At 44.6% G+C, this 21404-nt stretch overlaps 1 protein-coding gene across 2 annotated transcripts; it reads left to right on the top strand.

Annotated features, from left to right (window-relative positions):
- The first annotated feature begins 1841 nt into the window (after positions 1 to 1841).
- On the top strand, positions 1842 to 21183 carry NPHS2 (NPHS2 stomatin family member, podocin). Of its 2 annotated transcripts, XM_047076423.1 has the most exons (8): positions 1842 to 2100; positions 5591 to 5694; positions 10054 to 10126; positions 12199 to 12281; positions 15283 to 15486; positions 18193 to 18248; positions 19728 to 19806; positions 20905 to 21183. In XM_047076423.1, exons 1-8 carry the CDS (start codon positions 1842 to 1844, stop codon positions 21181 to 21183), a joined length of 1137 nt encoding a protein of 378 aa, XP_046932379.1. The 2 variants fall into 2 exon arrangements, with proteins under 2 accessions (XP_046932379.1, XP_046932380.1); XM_047076424.1 differs by lacking the exon at positions 15283 to 15486.
- The last annotated feature ends 221 nt before the right edge of the window (positions 21184 to 21404 follow it).

Consider the following 21404-nt stretch of genomic DNA (forward strand, 5'->3'; position numbering starts at 1 on the left):
ATCTCAACAGCCTTGTGTTGTAAGCAGGTGCGTGTATTACTGTTATATGTGGATACTGAAAATGAAGTCAGATCATGTAACTTCTCCATCGTCCCTACAGCAAAGGAGACTGACGACAGGGACCCTACATGGGCTCCAATGCCAAGTAGGGCCTTTTCTCATCAATTTTTCTCCGGCCAGAAATCCCTCTATCTTCTTGGCAGACAGGGTGCAATTTTGAGATTATGATTTGGCCAGATAGCCTGCCAATTCCTGGAGTAAAAATTGAGGGCCAAGTTTACTTTAAGAATCTATAGCTAGGACCCCAGGTCCAATTAATTTGTAACAGAATCAAAGGCTGAGAAGAAAAACAAATACTATCATCGGTTTCAGGCTTTTCTGAACAGGAAAATATTTACAGGATGATAAACTGTGTTTAATAGCAACTATTAATTTGAGTGAATATTAGGTAATCATGATACTTTTCCCTCTATGGACCAAATGAAGCTCAGAATTTTTCTCAGTGCCCTGCTCTAGGCAGGAACTATAAGTTGAGGCAGGCACTCGAAAGAAACATTTGCCTCTCTTACATTACTACCATGCAAGAATCAGGTTTAGAGAGTAAAAGCCAAATCTATTTAAGTTACTTTATTACTAATCCTTTATTTTATTCCCAGTGACCTAATTTAGAATATATGGAAGAAAGTACTGGAGTGGTTTTTCCAGAGCCATGGGAGTCACTTCGGGTCCACATTCTTTAATAAGGTTTTTGACAGGAAAACCTGTGTGAACTCAGTTAACTATTGAAAAATAAAAAACATTTCTGCCATCGTGATCTGCGGTATTGGAGCAGAATCCTCAATCTTGAGTTTGAAGCGTTGCCCATTCAGTGAGAAATGAATGATTAATAGTAAAAGAGAAATAAATTTATTCAGTGTTTCAAGTTCCTCAGAAGTGAGTGGGGCAGCTCCCCCAGTTTGTTGCTGGATGGAGCATGGCCAGGAACCTGAAAAAGTGACAGTCCTGCCTTCATCAAGGAAGCATGGGAACAGAGCCTAGCAAAGGACAAAAGCATCCTTAAAAAAAAAATCAGATCCCTTCCCTTCTATGATTCTTCAAGAAGCATTACATCATCAACAGGCTTAAGCATTAGTAAACACAATAATAAGTTAATAAAAAAAAGAAATATAAATGTAAATAAGAAAGAGAGAGAGAGAGAGAGAGAGAGAGAAGGGGCCTAAAAGAGTTTCCCTAATCCCACCTTTTGAAATGTGGATCCTCCCAAAAGTAGTCCGACGACACTAATTCCACTTTGAAAGCACTTGCAAGAGCAGGGCCAGGATATAAAATAAATGAGGGGGAGACGGGAAAGGCGCCCTGCGGCAGCCTCCAGGGGGTAAGGGGACGCTTGGGAGAAGTTTCTCATTTTACCTTAGGGTTACCCTAATTCGACGACCTATATTCTGTTCCCTTAAGCTGTCTAGCGCCCCCTCGAGGACCACGTCCCTAGTTCCTAGGCCGCGCAGAGGCCGCGCAGAGCGCCACCGCCCCTTCGGCGATCTGCGAGCCTCCGCGGTGGGTCAGGCAACCGAACCTGCTTTACAGCTCAAATCGTCGTCCGTAGAAACGCATGTTGACGCCACACCAAGCGGCACGCGGGCTTCTCACAAACGCCTCGTGGCCAAGGTCGCGCGAGTCGCCGGGCTGGGCAGGCGGGCGTGCCTCGGGGAATCGCCGTCCCGCCTCCGGGCGAGCAGAGCCCCGCCCCGCGCACCGCCCGGGCCCGCCCACGGTCAAGATGGTCCCTGGTCTCGCCCGCGGGCCACTCTGCAGAGACCGCGATCCCGGGCCAGCTTCCGACGATGGAGAGGAGGGCTCGGAGCTCCTCCAGAGAGGCCCGCGGGAGAGGCGCCGGATCCCCCCACAGGGAGAACAGGAGGGCGAAGACCGAGAGGGGCGGCGGTGGCCGTGGGCGCCGGGACGCGGGGCGGGAGAGGGCGGGGAGCCGGGGGGAGCCCCCAGCGCCCTCAGCCACCGTGGTGGACGTGGATGAGGTCCGCGGCTCCGGTGAGGAGGGCACCGAGGTGGCGGCGCTGCTGGAGAGCGAGCGGCCCGAGGAAGGTACGGGAGGACGGGGGGTATGGGCGGGGAGGTGGGGGGTGTCTCTCCAGGTGGTACCACGGATGTCACATCAAGTGGAACGAGTCATGGCACCGAGAGCCACCGACGCCAGAGCAACCTCCTGGTCCTGCTCAGATTCCCAGGGAATGAAAGGCCTAAATTGGTTAGGACCCACCAACCCTCCACCAAGTGGTAGGGACCAAAATACATAAGAAATACAAATAACATCAACTGAATACCGTTGGTCTTAGAGGCCAGCCATGGATGGGAAGCGGAGGGGAGTGTGGTCCAGGTTGGGGACCAGTGAATATGGCAAAGGAATGTGCAGCTGGTTTTCGTGGCTAATGAGTATATGGGCACCTAATTTAAGTGAAGACATTCTTGAGTTGGTGGTTCTACGCTACTATGTAGCTTATTATTCTCTCCTCATCCCCAGTCTTACCTAAAAGTATTTTAAACTTTCTTTGGGATGATCATTTGACAGCAGAGCCAAGGAGAGAAGAGTCAGACCTGGATTCCAACTCAGCTAACTAGCCATGTGATCAGAGGCAGGGCCTTAACCACCTAAGCACCAGGGATAACAACAATAGGTACCTTGGAGGAAAGAGGTGAGGGTACAAGGAGATATGCCATCCAAAGCACTTTGCACAAAGCTTGGAGGAGAGAATATACCAAATTTGCACAGATTCCTTGCAAGAGAGAGGAAAGTTAGACTGAAGGAGGGAATCATAGGAAAATAGATATTTTTGGCTTCTGGGGGTGAAGCCACTCTTAGGAACAAATATATCTGCTTCCAGTCCTTTTCATAATGAATGGAAGAGAAAAAAATCATTACACCTTCAGTGTAGAATGACAGGGGTCTAGAGGATAGTAAATAAGAAATAGCGTGTTGTATTGCTTCCTGCTGGCAATGAAATTTTAACATAATTTCCTGGTTACCAGCAAAACAGTGTATGCTGGAACATTGAAAGCTATGATTTATGAAAGATTCCTGCAGCTGGGATGCAGTTTATACAGACCGTGTTAATGCTGTTTTGCCCAACTGAGCCCTTTCATCACTCAGAAACTTCTGGTCATTAACGGTTTGTTGGGTCAATGCCACAGTATGGATGAGGTTAGAGGTAAGTATTATGCCTCAGACCACATTGGCAGGATAGGCAAGGAAGAAAGCCCCCGCCCCCTGCCCCGTATGGAGTTTTAACTCTGTGCCAGGCACACACTGGGTATTTTACTGAGTATTATCATTCCCATATCACTGATGAGGAAGCATGGTGAGAAATTAAGTAACTTGCCAAAAACCTACAGCTGGGAAGTGGAGGAGCCAGAATTCCAGAGTAAGGTGGTCTGACTGAAAAGCCCATCCTTGCGTGGTACCGCACTTTGTGGTCCTGCTTTGTGGTCATGGTCCCGGCATTGCCACCAACCGGCTATGTGGCCTCAGGCAAGTAACGTCGCCTTCGTGGGCTTCACTCAGTTTCTCCAGCTATTAAATGACTGGAGCCCAAGACTCCACGCAATAGATGAGAAGTCTCACTGAAGGTGAGTCGGCCTTGCTGAGCCCTTGTCTGAACTTTCTGTGGCTTCCAGGGGACAGGGAGCAAGAGAAACAACATCCCCTTCTCACCTAGAACCACACTCCCACGGCCAGGCTGCTTCGGACGTGAGTAGAGCTTCACCTTACCGAAATGTTGGAGATTATGTCATATCTAAGGCTCCTTCTGCCTTAACATTTAATATTTCACCATTCACTTAAACCAAATTGAGTATACAAGGAACTCATTTCAAGAGAATAATATTTTGTGAGTAAAGCTATAAGCTAGATTTGGAATATAACTGTTAGTTTTCTGTTCACATCCCTAACTACTGCAGGAAGGCATTTTGAGGCCTTCCTTCCCTTCTAAGATGTTATTTTGTCTGTATGTACTTTTATTTATTTTTACTTTCATGGTTACCACTGGCAAATGAAATATATTTATAAACTAATTAAACATGGCAATAACACCCTTACTGCCCCTAAGAAAGAATGCTGTAAAAACTAATATGATGTTGCTAGAGTAGCATTTCTCAAAATAGATTGTAAAGGAAATAAATTTTATAGAACATGAATTTCCTTGGAGAAAACTTGCCTGGCCAAATGTTTGGGAAATCCTAGGTTAAACAAAGCTAAGAATTCTTCTTTACTGCAGGGACACTCGTAGCTTCAGTATGCAGGTAAACACTGGGATACAGTACACAGTATTTCCTAAACTTGTTTAGCCAGGGAACTCTTGGTTTGTGGGGCACCCTGTGGGCTTAGTGTTCCATGGGACAGACCTGGGGAACTATGTACTATAGCATTTAGTGCTGATGCTAGTTTCGTGCTAGCATAGCTTTGCATCTGTTTTCTTCAAGTGATCAGTTTGGTGATGACCTTTCCAACTATTTCACAGCATGGAAATCAAATATTCAAGCCTACCAATTAATTTTCCTCTTTTTTCCATCCCTCAAAAATAGACTTTTCACCATTCCTAATGATTAGTCACCTTCTAGTCCTCTACGAGGTTTTTAAACTCATAAATCATATCCCTTCGGCCAGTGTCACAGTACCTTGGAGATTAAAATTCTTGAGATTTCCCTAACTATTACATTTAACTAATTTTCACTATCCACTTCTTCAGTCTTATGATTCAACAAATATTTATGGAGCACCCATGTTGTGTCAGACACTATTGTAGGCCCTGAGGATACAATGTAACCAAGACAAGGCCCCAAGAAGCTTGTGTTCTTGAGATTAACTTTCCCTCATACATTTTCCTTTATCACCCAAGCAACCCGGATGTTCTGCAGTCCAGTTCATCATTACTTTGGTAACGACTGTCTGGAGATCCACACCCTGATCCAAAGAAGGGACTCCAATGGAGGAATCCGGACATTTGGGGCAGGAGTGGAGGGGGAAGTAAGCTCAGGGAAGATGAGCCTCTGCACTGGGCCAGAGGTCCGGTCTCCTCGGATTCAACACGTGGTACACGAGAAGCACACTTCAGTACTTTTTATGCATCTATGCCATTTCATACTTCCATCGATACTATGAAAAATGTCTCATGAGAGTGTTGGTATGAGATTTTATGAGATAGTGTTATGTCTATATAACAGATATAGCATAGTTAGCCTCCCCATTGCATAGATGAGAAATCAGGTTCAGAAAGATCACGTGCCTTGCTTAAGGTCATTTGACAGAAAATGGTGGAGCCAGAACTCGAACCCAGACCTTCCGCCCAGATTCTGTACTTATTTGAGGCACCCCCGCCTTTCCAGGAATCTTCTCCACCTTCCACAGGCCCGCATGGCCCTTCACAGACATGCCCTCTCATGGGAACTGACCACTGACATCCACCTCACTCTAAATTTCCAGAAAAGTCTGCTCTGGCCGTAATACCAAGGACTGACCAACAAGTGCTAGTCAGTGAGTATGGTAAAGTTCTAATATAATTATTCCCTGACTTTTTTTTAGGTACCAAGTCTTCAGGTTTAGGGGCCTGTGAATGGCTTCTTGTCCTCACATCCCTGCTCTTCGTCATTGTGACCTTCCCTTTTTCTATCTGGTTCTGCATAAAGGTGAGATTCCATGAGGACCCAATACGTAATCTCCCGGTGCCTCTCACTGACCACATGTCCACGTTTCTGCGGTTTGGTATGTGCCATCTGCTCTGCATAGAATGGCCTTCCGCCCACCTGTCTGCCAGGAGAGCTCTTACTCCTTTCAGACCTTGCTCAAATGTAACTGCAAAGCCTTCCCGGACTCCCCAGGACTGTCATTTCCTTCCCAGTGCTCTCGTGTCTCTCTGCTTTCACATCCATTCTAGCACTTAGCACGTGTATAATCTTTGTTGGCACCCAGTCTCTCCCGTTAGGTCAGGGGCTCTGTCTAGGTCATCTGCACTCTGCGACACAAAGATCAACCCAGAATAGATCATGATGTCCACTTCTGGCACTTCCAGGAAACTTCTCAGGCAGCTTCTGTACTATGAACGATGATTCTCTTTGGCCCACATGCCTGTCCTCGAAGTAAATGAAGACCAAAGACCATGTCTATTCAGGAAGCACGTGCCAAGACAGGAACACAAGTGCAAGGGGTTTATTGGGAGGCATTTTCTATGAAAGACTAAGGGGAGAGAGAGTAAGAGTAGGCAAAGAAAGCCTTCAGACGATGATGCGGTTCTGATACCTGTGCTGTAAGAAGTGAAGGAAAGATTGGACAGAAAGAGCCTCAGACTGTGGCATGGCCCCAAGGTAGTGTTGGCCTGAAAGGGAACTCCAGAGCTAAGTTTGCTTCATGATGGGCAGAAACAGCCAGGCCCTAAGACCCCTGCCGTTGTTACCAGTGTCTGGAGCTGCTGGGGAAGAGCATGTCCTTGGCTGGAATGCTACAGGTGCTGCTGGGGCCATTGCTGATTATACTTCTCACGTTAAGACCTTCTCTTCCTCCTTCTCTTCCGCCTCCTCTCTCTCCTCCTCCTCTCTCTTCAGGAAAGGGTGTTGAATATTGTCCCACACCTTTTCTGCACCCATTGAGATGATCACGTGGTATTTGCCCTTTATTCCATTGATACGGTGTATTACATTCACTGAATTTTGAATGTTGTATCAACTGCGTATTCCTAACATAAATCCCACTTGGTTGTTGTGTAAAATCCTTTTCACCGGTTTCTGGATTCAGGCTGCTCGTAGTTTGTTGAGGATTTCACATCTATGTTCATAGGAGATACTGGTCTGCAGTTTTCTTTTCCTGTGATGTCTCACTCTTGTTTTGGGACCAGGACAACACTGGCCTCAGAGAATGAGTTGGACATATTTCCCTCCTCTTCTGTTTTTGGGGAGAATCTGTGAAGAACTGGTATTACTTCCTTGTCAAATGGATGACACAATTTACCAGTGAAGCCTCTGGTCCTGGACTTTTCTCTATGAGAAATTTTAAAACTACTAATTCAGTCATTTACTTCTAGGTCTTTTCAGGTTTCTTTTTTCTCAAGTCAGTTTTGGTCACTGTGTCTATATAGGAATTTGTCCATTTCACCTCAGTTATCTAATTTGGGGCATATAGTTGTTCATAGTATTTTCTTTTATAATCTTTTTTTCACTATAAGGACCGAAGTGATGTTCCTGTCATTCCTTTTCATTCCTGATTTTGGAAATTTGAGTCTTCTTTTTTTTCTTGGTCAGGTTAGCTAAATATTTGGCAATTTTGTTGATCTTTTCAAAGAACCAACTTTTGGCTTAGTTGATTTTCTCTATTGGTTTTCTAATTTCAATTGCATTTATTTCCACTCTAATCTTTGTTATTTTCTTCTGTGCTTTTTTTAGGTTTAGTTTGCTCTTCTATTTCCAGTGTCTTAAGGTAGATAATTAGGGTTTTATTTTGAGATATTTCTTCTTTTTTATTATAGGCATCTACAGCTATAAGTTTTCCTCTCAGCACTGCTTTAGCTGCATCCCATATGTTTTGGTATCTTGTGTTATTGTTTTCACTCAGTCAAAATATTTTCTAATTTCTCTTTTGAGTTCTTCTTTGATCCATTGGTTATTTTAGAGTGTATTGTTCAGCTTCTATATATTTGCAAATTCCCCAAATTTCATTGTTAATGATTTCTAACTTCATTCCTTTGTAGTCAGATAATATACTTTGTGTGTAATTTCAGTAGTTTTAAATTTATCGAGGTTTATTTTATGGCTAGTATTTAGTCTATCCTCGAGAGATTTCCTGCATTCTTGAGAAGAAAGCATACTTCGCTGTTGTTGGGTGGAGTTGTGTGTCAGCATCTGTTAGATCTAATTTGTGTATCGTGTTGTTCAAGTCTCGTTTCCTTTTTTATCTTCTGTCTAGTTGTTCTGTCCATGATTGAAAGTGGAATATTAAAGGGGTGCCTCGGTGGCTCATTTGGTTAAGTGTCCGACTTCGGTTACAGTCATGATCTCACGGTTCATGAGTTCGAGCCCCATATCAGGCTCTGCACTGTCAGTGCAGAGCCTGATTGGGATTCTCTCACTCTCCCTCTCTTTCAGTGCCCCTCCTCTACTTGCTCACACTCTTTCTGTCTCTCTCTCTCAAAATAAATTAATAAACTTTAAAAAAAGGGAAGTGGAATATTAAAATCTCCAACTATTAGGGTTGCTTGAATTGTCTATTTCTGTTTTCATTCTCTTGGTGTTTGCTTCTTATGTTTTAGATCTCTGTTTTTAGGTGCATACATGTTTATCATTGTTATGCTTTCCTAATGCATCGACCCTTTTATTGTTATGTAGTGTCCCTCTTTATCACCTATAACATTTTCGTGTGTTTGTTTTAAATTCCATTTTGTCTGGTATCAGTATAGCTGCTTCTGCTTTCTTTTGGTTGCTGTTTGTGTGGTATGTCTTTCCTATCCTTTTGCTTTCCATCTACATGTAACGTTTAATCCAAAATGTGTCTTCTATAGACAGCAGATAGTGGGTAGCGGGTTCTTTTGAAGGGGGATCTGTGCACCTGTATGGCTGCCCTAGAGTCCGACACTAACTCAGCCACGCATTGTGGCGAAGGCTCTCGGGTCCAGCCACTTAAGATGGTAAACCCTAAAAGCCAATTAGGAAGAGCATATTGAAGCAGAATGAGGTATTACATTTGAGCAAGGTCTTGAAGGAGTGAGACTCCTCTTCGTCTCTAGAAGAATTTGTTTCTTCCAATAAAAGCAGAAGAGAAACAAGTAATGCTAGAGAGCCAAGAAATTGTGGGTGCCTGGGGCCTGCTCTGGGAACCAAATCTAGACGTTCATTCTCATTCGTTGTTTCACCAAGCAAGGCAGCGTCCAGGCACAGGAGCTGTAAGACTCAGCAGGATCAACAAGACATGGTTCTTGACCCCAAGGGACTTATAGTGGGGTAGTGGAGCCTGTTACCCTAAGAAGCACACTTCAAAATGTGTTACTTTTGGTCTCTTTGTTACATTTTAATAATTGACTATTTTATTTTGAGAGACACAGAGACAGTGCAAATGGGGCAGGAACAGAGAGAGAGTGAGAGAGAATCCCACGGAGGCTCTGCGCTGCCAGCACAGAACCTGACGTGGGGCTTGAACTCATGAACTCTGAGATCATGACCTGAGCTGAAACCAAGAGTTGAACGCTTAACAGAATGAGCCACCCAACGCCCCTCAGTGGAGCTTTCTAAAGCGGAAAGAGAATGAAGAAGGAAAATAGATATGGCTCAGTCACAAATAATCGTTTGTTCATTCAACAGTTCACAGGTGGGGGCATATATCCAAAACAACAGACCATGTAAGCTAATGATAAGCAAGCATTAGAACCCAAATCTTGAAACTGGGCCAGAAAATGAAGTTTATTTTTGAAGTAGTGTTATTAACTTTCCTGTCTCTCTTCTAATACACAGACATTTCTACACAGAGAATCTCCCCTTTTGCCATTTACAAAATAACTACACATTTCCAGGGTGCACTTAATTTTTCTAGATACATCACCAATGAGAATAGACAAATTAAAAGCCAATTGAATGATTTTGAAGCAACCTCAGAAAAATTGCAGTTTGAAACAAAATATCACAAGTGGTATTAAAATATACCCTCTCTATTAAATAGCTAATGCGTGATACATATAAAAGCTAATAATGCAGAAGTCCCAGGAAAATACAAGATAAAACATGCTGTGATTTTCTTGACTTAGATATGTTGGACATAGTAGAAGTATTTTTTTAAATAATCATGACTCTTTAAACAAAATTCTGTTCATATGTTCAAAAAAAGAACATGTTTCTGAAATTCTACACTTGCTAAGTGTAGATTTTGGAAATGTAAATATTAATAGAAATTTCTTCTTGGTTCTCAGAACTAAAGTTTTCTGATATTTAGGATCACTCTCTTGCCAAGGCCTTTTGAAGACTTTATTTTTCTTTCTTGGAAAGTTTCAAAAGTATAATCTTTCCCTTTAGGTTGTACAGGAGTATGAGAGAGTAATAATATTCCGACTGGGACATCTACTTCCTGGAAGAGCCAAAGGCCCTGGTATGAAACACATTTTTATCCCCCATAGACTTGCCAGTTTCTTCAATCCATGCATATTTGTCATATGGACCTCAGATAATATGAAATAACTTGATCCATGGTATTTGCATTTTCTAATCTTTTTAAAGTTTTTAAGTTTATTTTGAGAGAGAGAGAGAGAGAGCAGGTGAGGGGCAGTGAGGAAGAAAGAGAGAATCCAAGCAGGCTCTGTGCCATCAGCACAGAGCCCAATGTGGGGCTCAAACTCAAGAGCCGTGAGATCATGACCTGAACCAAAACTAGGAGCTGGATGCTTAGCCGACTGACCCACCCAGGCACCCCTCTGTTATTTGTAGCACAGGTTATGAAAGATCAGTCAGAGAGCATTACCACCAGGTCACAGTGACCAAGAGAGAGGATGGGTGCAGAAAGTCAAATGCCAGGGCCAGGCTGGCTGGAGTAGCAAGTAGGCTTAGGGCCCATGGCTGGGCACTGGTTTGAGCAGAACGTGTATTTGGTTAGAGTGCTGTCAATTCTCAGAGCAAAGCTGAGCTAGTTCAGAATCTAGGGGTCAGACCAAACCATGGGAGATAGGCAAAGTCTAGCATCCAAGTGGAAAATTGGCCTTTGGTTCGTGGAACTTAGAAAACATAGACTGAGCACCTCCTGTGTTTTAGATACTATATAACTACCAGGGAGATGGGGGCACCTGGGTGGCTCAGTTGGTTAAGCGGCAGACTTCGGCTCAGGTCATGATCTCACAGTCCGTGAGTTCGAGCCCCGCGTCGGGCTCTGTGCTGACAGCTCAGAGCCTGGATCCTGCTTCAGATTCTGTGTCTCCCTCTCTCTCTGCCCCTCCCCGACTCATTCATTTCCTCTCTCTCTCTCTCTCAAAAATAAATAAACATTTAAAAAAAAAAAAAAAAACTACCAGGGAGATGAAGGTGGATAAATGAGACATGGTTTCTGATCTCTAGGACCTTACAGTTTAGTAGAGTTGCTCTCTAGAGGTCCAAGCTGATTATGGTGCACAGATAGAAGCATGGTTAGCCTATAAAGTCTAGTCGTTGGGGTTTAGAGATCCAAGCCAGCCAGGAAGTCATAGGAAGGAACAAAGTCCCACTGTGCATATATTGGAAAGGGTCCAAGTGCTAAGCCAGGAAAACAGAAACAGCAGAGAAGAGAGACTAGACTAGAGGACACAAATCAGAGTTTGACGATTCAGGACAAGCAGATGGGTCCACATAAAAGTAGAACCAGACCCTGTAGTCTAGGACAGCGACCATCTTGTTCTGGTTCTAATTGTCGGCCTCCTTCTTTACTGGGGCTAGAAAGGGCCAGTAGCTGGGCTGCTCCTCAGAGAGGTCCTGGGCTCTGTGAGGTGCTCCTGGCTCCAGTAAGGCTTTGGCGATTGCTGGAGCCCACATTGCCCACTGGCTCTCAGAAAATCTCGATTAATCAATCTAAAACTATTTATTGCCCATTAACCCTGTACATTACATTAAGTACATAAGGAGTAATGAACCAACTCAATGGCTGGTATCATGATATTGCTATTGTGCTACCTCAGGGGCTCACATTTTAAGAAGTACCACAGGGAGTTTGCTGGCTCTAAAGTTTGTCATCTTGGTACGTGCATGCATTCAAAAATAATTTTACAGAGCACCTAAAAGGCACTACGTCAGGCACTAAAGCTAGCAATAGTGCATAAGACACTCTTGCTAGGGAGTTCAAATCTAGTGAAGAGGACAGACATGTTACTCAAGGTCTGGAGGGGTCAGCACCATGACCGAGGTAACCATACGGCCCATTTTGCTGGGGCTAATCCCTGTTAATGCCAGTTTCCTGGAGTACATTGTAACAGTGCTCTCCTTTCATCCTCAGAAGTGTCCTAGATTGAACAAAAAAATTTATATGGTAACCTTAGCAACCACAAACACATTATAGGGGTGGAGGTGGGATTGCCCGATGATCTGTGTGTATTTGGAGGCTAAGAAAAACAATGCAATATGCAACCTGACACCAAAGAGGTGAACCCCAAGCAGTCTCCCTACTAATTATTCACCTGTTAATTTCCCTGCCCCCTCTTCTAGGCCTTTTCTTCTTTCTGCCCTGCCTGGATACCTACCACAAGGTCGACCTTCGTCTCCAAACCTTGGAGATACCCTTTCATGAGGTAAGCCAAATGATGGATTTTGCTTTCTCTCTACATTTCATATGGCTGAGCTACCAGGTCTGATCCAAGGCAAAATAATATTTAAGCTCAAAAGTAGAAAAGGAAAGATATGGACTATATCAAATTAAGAACTTCTGTGTTTCAAAGGACATGATCAAAAGATGAACAGGTAATCTATGGAATGGAAGAAAATATTTGCAAATAATATACCTGATAATATTCAGAATATATAAAGAAATCTTATAACTCAACAAGAAAGCAAACAACTCAATTAAAAATGGGCAAAGGACTTTGTGATGGTTAATTTTACGTGTCGGCTTAGCTAAGTTATGGCACCCAAACTTGGTCAAACATATCTGAGTATTGTTGTGAAGGTATTTTTTAGATAAGGCTAATATTTAAATCAGTAGATTTTGAGTAGATTACCTTCCATAATGTAGGTGGGCCTCATCCAATGAGTTGAAGGCCATAAGACTAACCTCCCATTGGGAGGAGGGAATTCTGCCAGCAGACTGCTCTCAGCCTCGAGCTGCAACGTCGCTCCTCCTTGGGTCTTCAGCCTGTTGGCCTGCCCTGAAGATTTTGGACTAATCAGCCTCTACAATTGTGTAAGCCAATTACTGTTTTTCCCTCTCTCTCTCTCTCTCTCTCTCTCACACACATACACACACACACACCCTAATGATTTAATGATTCTATTTCTCTGGAGAGCCCTAACTAATACAGACTTGAACAGATATTTCTCCAAAGAAGATACACAAATGGCCAACAAACACATGAACAGATGCTCAGCATACTAATCATTAGAGAAAGGCAAATCAAAACCACAATGAGATACCACCTCACACCTGTTGGAATGACTACTATAAAAACAAACAACAACAGCAGCAACAAAATAACAAGGGTTAGCAAAGGTGTAGAGAAATTGTGTTGTGCACTGTTTGTGGGAAAGTAAAATGGTGCAGCTGCTATAGAAAACAATTCCTCAAAAAATCAAAAATAGAATTAACCATTTGATCCAGCAATTCCACTTCTGGGTACATACCCCAAAGAATTGAAAGCAAGGTCTTGAAGACATATTTGCATCCCTATGTTCATGGCAGCATTATTCGCAATAGCCAAAGATGAAAATAACCCTAGTGTCCACTGATGACTGACTGGAAAACAAAATGTGGTACATACAATGGAATATTATACAGCCTTTAAAAGAAAGGAAATTCTGACATATGCTACATCATGGATGAACCTTCAGAACATTGAGCTAAGTGAATTAAGCCATCACAAAAAGACAAATATTCTTAGGATTACATTTATATGAGGTACCTAGAGTAGTCAGATTCATAGAGACAGAAGGTAGAATGGTGGTTGCAGAAGTTGGGGGAAAGGAGTGGGGAGTTGTTTAATGGATTTCACTTCTGCAAGATAAAAGAGAGTTCTGGAGACTGGTTGTACCACAATGTGACTTGTATAACATACTACTACTGAATTGTATGCTTAAAAATGGTTAAAAGAGAGGGGGCACCTGGGTGGCTCAGTTGGTTGGGCATTTGTTGATTTCAGCTCGGGTCATGACCCTGGGGTCATGGGATTGAGCCCTGCATTGGGTTCCATGTTGGGTATGGAGCCTGCTTGAGAATCTCTCCCTCACTCTCTGTCTCTCTGTCTCCCCTCTATCCCTCTCCCCAGCTCGCACTCTCTCTCCCTAAAAAAAAAAAAAAAAAATTAAAATGTAAATTGGATGTTACGTGTATTTTGCCACAATTAAAAACTAAAAGTAAATATCCAGATTTTTGTATTAGTAATTTAGATTTGTAAACTTTTCCTAAATTGTCTCCCACTGTCCATTTGAAGGTCTTTCTCATTCCATCTTTTGTTAAATACAAATAATACATAAATTTTTAAGAGGCTTATTTTGGATAATTAAAGGTAAAAAGGGAAGAAATAAAACTTACCCCAATCCTATATGTATCATATATATACATATAAATGGTATATACGTATACATATTTATATTTATATCCTATGCATACCTAAATTCTTTTTTTTTTTTTTTAATGTTTATCCATTTATTTTGAGAGAGAGAGAAAAAAATCCCAAGCAGGCTCTGCACTGTCAGCACAGAGCCTGATGTGGGGCTGGATCCCATGAACCCAGTTATGACCCGAGCTGAAATCAAGAGTTGGTCGCTTAACCAACTAACCCACTCAGGCGCCCCATCCTATATATATCTATAGACAGGTATTGTTATTTTGGAGTGTATCTTTTCAGATTTTTCTATGTGTGTTGTTATATTTACAGACAGGTATACATACCATACTGCTTCATAACATGCCTTTTTCAGTCAACACTGTTGTGATCACGTTTGCATATATTAGCTATGTTTCTACCCCTTTGTGTTCAATGGACACATAGCATATGGATACACCACAATTCCCAATTCCCTATGGTGACTATTTAGTTCTAATTTTTTATGATAATAAGCAACGCTGTGAATGACATCTTTGCAGCTAAATCCTTAAAATATGTCCTTGTGGTAAGCGTCTAAGACGGAAATGTTGAGCATGTGCAGCATTTAGGGCTCTTGGTGTGCGTTGCCAGTCTGCCCTCTAGCGTTCGTACTCCCAGCAAGCAACTCATCAGAGTGCTCATTTCCCAGAACGTGCTTCTCTTTCAGCATCAGGGTTCTTTCGGCCTCAGGTTAAAAAGGTCTGGTATACAATTAACTGGATGTTTTCGCCTAAGAAAAGTATTCCTGATATTTTTACAAAGCCATTTACAGCAGGATTCCTTTAAATTGTGAGTTCTTTATTGTATTTAATACAAACTCTGTAATCTTCAAAAACACATCTATTTTGAATAAAGCGTGGGCCAATGACTTTTTTTTTTTCTTGCTATAATCTTACTGAGAAGCTTTCCTTTGAACACATTTAGCTTCTCTATCCCCACCTGGGAAAGGAGCCCTAACATAAGGCCTGTTATCCAAACTCTTTTTTCTGCCCAGGTTGTGACCAAAGACATGTTTATAATGGAGATAGATGCCATCTGCTACTACCGAATGGAAAATGCCTCTCTTCTCCTGAGCAGTCTTGCTCACGTGTCCAAAGCTGTCCAGTTTCTTGTGCAAACCACCATGAAGCGTCTCCTAGCACATCGCTCCCTCACTGAGATTCTTCTAGAGAGGAAGAGCATTGCCCAAGATATAAAGGTACTTAGATAAATTTAACATCAAGTATGTTGAAATAGCTCTTTTATTCATTTCTTCGTTAGCCACTTATTGAAGCATGTGCTATGGAAGCAGACCTTCACTGCTAAACTGACTGCTAAGGAAGAGGCCGCCAAATTTGACCCTGAGTCAATCTGGTGATGACTAGTCAGTCACCGCCGTAAGTTCTGCTCTTAGCCCTGCCCCAGTGGCTTTGGACTCACTGCGAAGTGCCCACATAGCACAAAGTGTGGGAGTGAGAGCTGGCAGGGATGGCGGGGCTGGACAGGACAGAGTGGTGGTTATACAGAGATGGTCAGGAATGGTTCCTGGGAGCTTACGGCCTAGTTGGGAAAACAGCAAAGTTAAATAGTAAGTTCAAATAAGACTTTCAGATCAAAAGAGGTAAGATGTCACAGACCCTTAGTGGTTAATCTCCCAATCAGTCATCTGCATTTAACTGATTGGGGATCAGGGCAGGAATTGGGGAGCAAGAACCACCTCACAAGCAGCCCCATCCAATCCGCAGACAGCACAACACGCTCAGCAAACGCGCCCGCGGCCAGGCTGGACATCTTTGATTCTTACCGAGATGAGTTGGCAAAGGTGTTGAGAGTGAAAACAAAGCAGGATTCCGGGCAGCCGGCCAGTCACATGGCAGTTACCACCAGTGAGGGACCCTGTCATTGAGGCCTTGAGCCCAGGATTGAGTTAGGAGGGTACGAATGTTGTCTAGTCGAACGGAGGACCTCCAACAGCAGGGCCTCAGGGTCAAAGGCGTTGGTAACGATTGCATCTGATGGGGCCTGAGCGGTCACTAATCTTAGAAGGTGAAGTACCCAGGTGTCTGTGATTTGTCCAACTTGTTACTCATAAAACTGAGATTAGCATCTTGGTGGAAAAGGGGAAAATTCAGAAAACAAGAGAACCAAAAAAGAAAAAAGTTAGAATAAGAAGAACACAGGTAGTTGCTGCTCTGGAATTTCAAAACCACTCTAGCATGGGGGCGCCGGGGGGGCTCCATCAGTTAAGTGTCCACTCTTGATTTCAGCTCAGGTCATAGTCTCACAGTTCATGGTATCGAGACCCCCCGTCGGGCTCTACGCTGACATCATAGAGCCTGCTTGGGATTCTTTCTCTCTGCCTCTCTCTGCCCCTCATCCACGATCACTCACACTCTCTCTCTCTCTCTCTCTCAAAAATGAACATTTAAAAAAAATTAACCAAATAAAACCACTCCAGCGTGTTCCCCCTCGTCCCCCTCAGCCTTTCTTCCTATTCATCTCTCCCCTCTAAAGGGTAAAGGAAAGGGTCCAGACTCTGGACACACAAGCTTGCCTTTGTTACACTGAATTTTTATGTATTCACACATTTGTCTTCCTGGATTATGGACTCCATAAGGGCAGGGGTCATATTTTATTCGTCTCTCTGTTCTCAGCACCTGTCACCAGGCTTGTCCCACAGCAGTCAGATAGTGTGCTTTGGATGAGTGAATGAGTGACCCCACTGTTACTCCCCCTACTCCGCCTGGGCAGCTAACCCCGTGCACTCGGCGCCTGGCCCGCATGCAACACTTCATACTTGCACGCCTCCTCTTGGGCTGCTTCCCTTCTTCCTGCAGGCAAAACCCTCTTTGTCCTTTAAGACACCACCTCCTCTTTTCAACATCCCTTCCTCTCATCACCCCAACCCTCCCCCCGCAGATTAGCCAGCCTCCTCAGAGCCCTCCATGCACGAAGCTAGCTGACTGTAGCCACTGAGAAATCATCAGAAATCATTTAAAAGGAAAAGTGTGGGTCCACATGCGGAGCTCCATCCCCTCCCCTCCTTCCCAGAGCCCACAGTTGCCTTTCTTCTGCCTTGTGGGTCTGGGAAGTGGGGGGAATGGGTGCCACTGGCGGGAAGGAGGCACCTGTATTTAAATGACAGCCATTTGGGAGACAGCAGACTCTGGTTTCTCTAATAGATGCATCTTAAAACAGATTTAACAACTACACCATCTGTATCGGTTTCCCACGGCTTCTGTAACAAATTACCACAAACTCGGGGACTTCAAATGATGCTGGTCTAGTCTGTTACACTTCTGAAGGCCAGAAGTGCCAGATCAGCTTCCCTGGGGCCAATGTCAAGGTGTCAGTCAGCAGGGCCACTTCCTTCTGGAAGTTCTGAGGGGAGAATTCGTTTCCTTGCATTTTCCAGCTTCTCTCAGCCCCCTCTCCCCCACCTTCCCCGGCTTGCGGCCCCTTCCTCCACGTTCACAACCCATCACTCCAGTCTCTGCCCCCAGAATCACATCACCTTCTCCTCTCCTGTAGTCACACCTCCCTCTGCTTTCCTCTTAACAGGACACTTGTGACTGCATTTGGGGCCCACTGGGAAGACCCAAGATACTCTCCCCATTTTCAGATCCTCTAACTTAATCCCATCTGCAAGGGCTCTTCTGGGGTAACATTCACAGGCTCTGGGCATTAGGACACGGTTGTCTTTGGAAGCCACTATTCAGCCTACCACACCATCTTTAATTCCACAAATATTTGTTGAGTGGCACCGTGCAAAGTTAAGCAACTCTTTGCAAGGTACGGTAATGCTAACACAAAAGTCCTTTCAGAGGAAATGTACTTCCTCAGTACAGAACAAGGGCCATGAGGGCGTAGAGGTGCTCCCCTCACCTGGAGGTTCTCACTGACATCTCAACTCTTCCCTCCACAGGTGGCCTTGGATTCAGTGACCTGTATCTGGGGAATCAAAGTGGAGAGAACAGAAATGTGGGTAGGAAATCAACCAGGAAAGATAATATGATAAAAGGAAATGTGTTGGGTTTTTTTTTAAATAATTTCAAAAATTATTTTCAGTGAGTTGAGTATTATAGCCACATTAGCATAAATTTGGAAAAAGGAAAAAATTACCCAGTACTCATAGCCATAACAGAACCACTGTAACATTTAGGCAAATTCCTTTCATGGATTAAAAAAAATTTTTTTGAGATAAAATTCACATAACATAATAATGGACCATTATAACCGTTTTAAAGTACAATCAAGAGTGTTATTATTTTCACAGAGTGGTGTGACCATCACTACCATCTAATTCCAGAATATTTTCATCAGCCCAAAGAGAAAGCCCACACCCATTAGGCAGGAACCCCTCACTGCTCACTTACCCCCTCAGCCTGACAGCACGGGTCTCCTCTCTGGATTTGGCAGTCCTGGACATTTCATGCAAAGGTAGTCACATATGGCCCTTTGCGTTTGGCTTCTTTCATTTAACGTATTGTTCTTAAGGTTCCTCCATGGTGAAGCGGGTATCAGCACTTCATCCCTTTTTATGGTCAGATAATTCTCCACGTCTGGCTTATCTACTCATTCGGTCACAGACATTTGGGTTGTCTCCAATTTAGGACTATTATGAACAACACTGCAGTGACCGCTCAGGTGCAAGTTTTGTGCAAACACGTTTTCAGATACAACCAGGAATAGAATTACTGGACCATACGGTCACTCTGTGTTTAACTTTGCGTGGAACTGCCAAATTGTTTTCTGTGTGATTTTCATAGTTTCAAATAGGGTAAAAATACAATTTTGTATCTTTTATGTAATACATTAAGTATTACTCTTGTCTGGTCAGTTCTACTCTTTTCAAAATCACTTCCTTTATAAACTTAGATGAGTTCCCTTATCCTTAATAGTATGGCCCTTCAAGGCTGTGTTTTTTCTTAAAGGTTATGTGCTTTTTATCTTTTATTTATTTGAGAGAGAGCACATGAGTGGAGGAGGGGCAGAGAGGGAGAGAATCCCAAGCAGGCTCCATGCTGTCAGCACAGAGCTCTACGTAGGGCTCAGTCTCACAAACCATGAGATCACGACCTGGGCCGAAATCAAGAGTCGGACACTTAACCGACGGAGCCACCCAGGTGCCCCAAGACTGTTTTCAGTATTCAAATTTAATAGCTGGGATTTAGCCTAAACTGTAAGTGGGAAAGATCGTAACAACCCATCAACCAAAAAACGTGTTCTACTTGTCGAGAAAAAGCCACAGCTCTACGGTAACATCAGCGACAACAGCAGTCTGCATTTGAGGCACTGACTTTTGAGATGCTCTCCCCCGCCACTGTCTACCTCAGAGTCTAGGGACAGGACACCCCGTTGAGCGGTCCGAATTTGCTGCGCGGGTGGCCAGCCTGTAGGAAGCCCCGGCTGCTGCAAGCAGTGCTGCTTACCCACGTGCCCACTGTCTCTCTCTTCCAGTAAGGATGTGAGGCTGCCGGCCGGGCTCCAGCACTCACTGGCTATGGAAGCCGAAGCGCAGAGACAGGCCAGAGCGCGGGTGAGCCAGCGCCGCGCCCGCTCTCCAGGCCTGCTCCTGCAGAACATGTCCCCTTTGCTTCCTCACCTCGCATCCGTGCAGGAGCTGGGAGGACGCAGGCTTGTGCCCCCCACCCCACTCTATTAAAACCATCTCTCTTACGCCCTCTCTCTGAAGCTACTGGTAACAGTGACCACCTCCTCCTTCTGGAGTCTTGCCTTCCCTCTCCTTAAGGGCGTCTCTCCATCCTTCATCCTTCTCTTGTGCTGACGCCTTTCCCTAGGGAATGCCAGTCACCCGTCACCTCTATGTGATTGACACCAGACCTGTGTCCCTACCTCTGTGCGAGCTGTGCAGGGGTGACCGTGATGAGGGCCCAATTCCCACAATGCCAGAGCCGAGGGAAGGCTGCGTGGCTCGCAGCCTCCACGCGGCCACGCCAGTGAGTGGCACGGATGTGGCTGCCGGCAGCTCCCGAGGACCGAGGTGGGGGTGGGGGGACGGGTGTCAGGAAGAGGAAAATGAGGACAGAAGGAGAGACAGACGTCTCTTAAAGAACAGAAAGCACGTGGAGAAAACCCTACCACAGAAGAGGTCAGTAACCCCGGAGTGTGGAGAGGAGGAGGAGGGAGGGAAGGAAGTGGTCCGCTGGGCAGAGTACCTTCCCGATCTCTGGGTCGCCCTCTTTGTCCACTCGACGGTGGCATTTGGATGGTGAGCTGAGTGCTTTTTCTTCTGAAATGCTTACTGTTCATTTTGCCCTAGTTAGGAGTCCCCCTTTCGGGCTTCCACGACCTTAGATTGCCGGCCAACTTTTTCTCAATATGGCAAAATCCTACTAATCTTTCAAGGCCCAGCAGACATAACAACTCCCTCAACACTTCACTCTGCTTGTCAGGGCCCTTGACAGATTCTGCCCTAAATTACACCAGTAGTATCACCTGTCTCCCCTGGACCAGATCCTTGAGAAACAGGGCAGTCTGCTCTGTGCCTGACAGTGCCCGTCACCTACTAGGTGCTCCATGCTCCATGTTTGCTGAGGAACCCTGAATAGTGAGGAAAGCCTTGGAGGAACGAGGAGGAAAAGTCACTTTGCTTCTCTGCACATCCGTTCTCTAGGTGATCGCTGCGGAAGGGGAGAAGGCCGCCTCCGAGTCCCTGAGAACAGCAGCTGAGATCCTAGCGGGCACTCCGGCTGCCGCTCAGCTGCGATACCTCCACACGCTCCAGTCCTTGTCCGCAGACAAACCTTCCACAGTGGTTTTGCCTTTGCCGTTTGACTTGCTAAATTTCCTGTCTTCTCCCAGCAACAGAGCTCAAGGGAGCCTCCCCTTACCAAATCCTTCCAGACCTGTTGAGCCACCGAATCCTAAAAAGAAAGACTCTCCCATGTTATAGGAAGAGCCAAGGGTAATGTGACTGGAAGGGGCCTGACTTATAACAGCCACATCCCTGAGTCAGGCACTCTGTCCTCACCTCCTGCCCTTTCTTTGGTTGCCATATGGAATGCCCTTGGAATGCACACAGTCACAATTCAGGAATCTGCATGAGAAGACAATGAGATGATGTAATGACAGAGAAACCATATAAGAGGTTTAGATAGATCATTTAATCAGAGT

The sequence above is a fragment of the Lynx rufus genome, unplaced genomic scaffold, assembly GCF_022079265.1.
Source record: "Lynx rufus isolate CCGP_SWC_20201006 ecotype Redwood Valley unplaced genomic scaffold, mLynRuf1.p SCAF_15, whole genome shotgun sequence".
NCBI classification, from domain to species: domain Eukaryota; kingdom Metazoa; phylum Chordata; class Mammalia; order Carnivora; family Felidae; genus Lynx; species Lynx rufus.

Excerpts from the sequence above, each read along its gene's own strand:
- NPHS2 (XM_047076423.1), top strand. The coding sequence starts at position 1,842 with ATGGAGAGGAGGGCTCGGAGCTCCTCCAGAGAGGCCCGCGGGAGAGGC. Across the intron at positions 5,695-10,053 it reads CTATCTGGTTCTGCATAAAG|GTTGTACAGGAGTATGAGAG; the intron begins GTGAGATTCCAT and ends CTTTCCCTTTAG. Across the intron at positions 12,282-15,282 it reads TGGAGATACCCTTTCATGAG|GTTGTGACCAAAGACATGTT; the intron begins GTAAGCCAAATG and ends TTTTCTGCCCAG.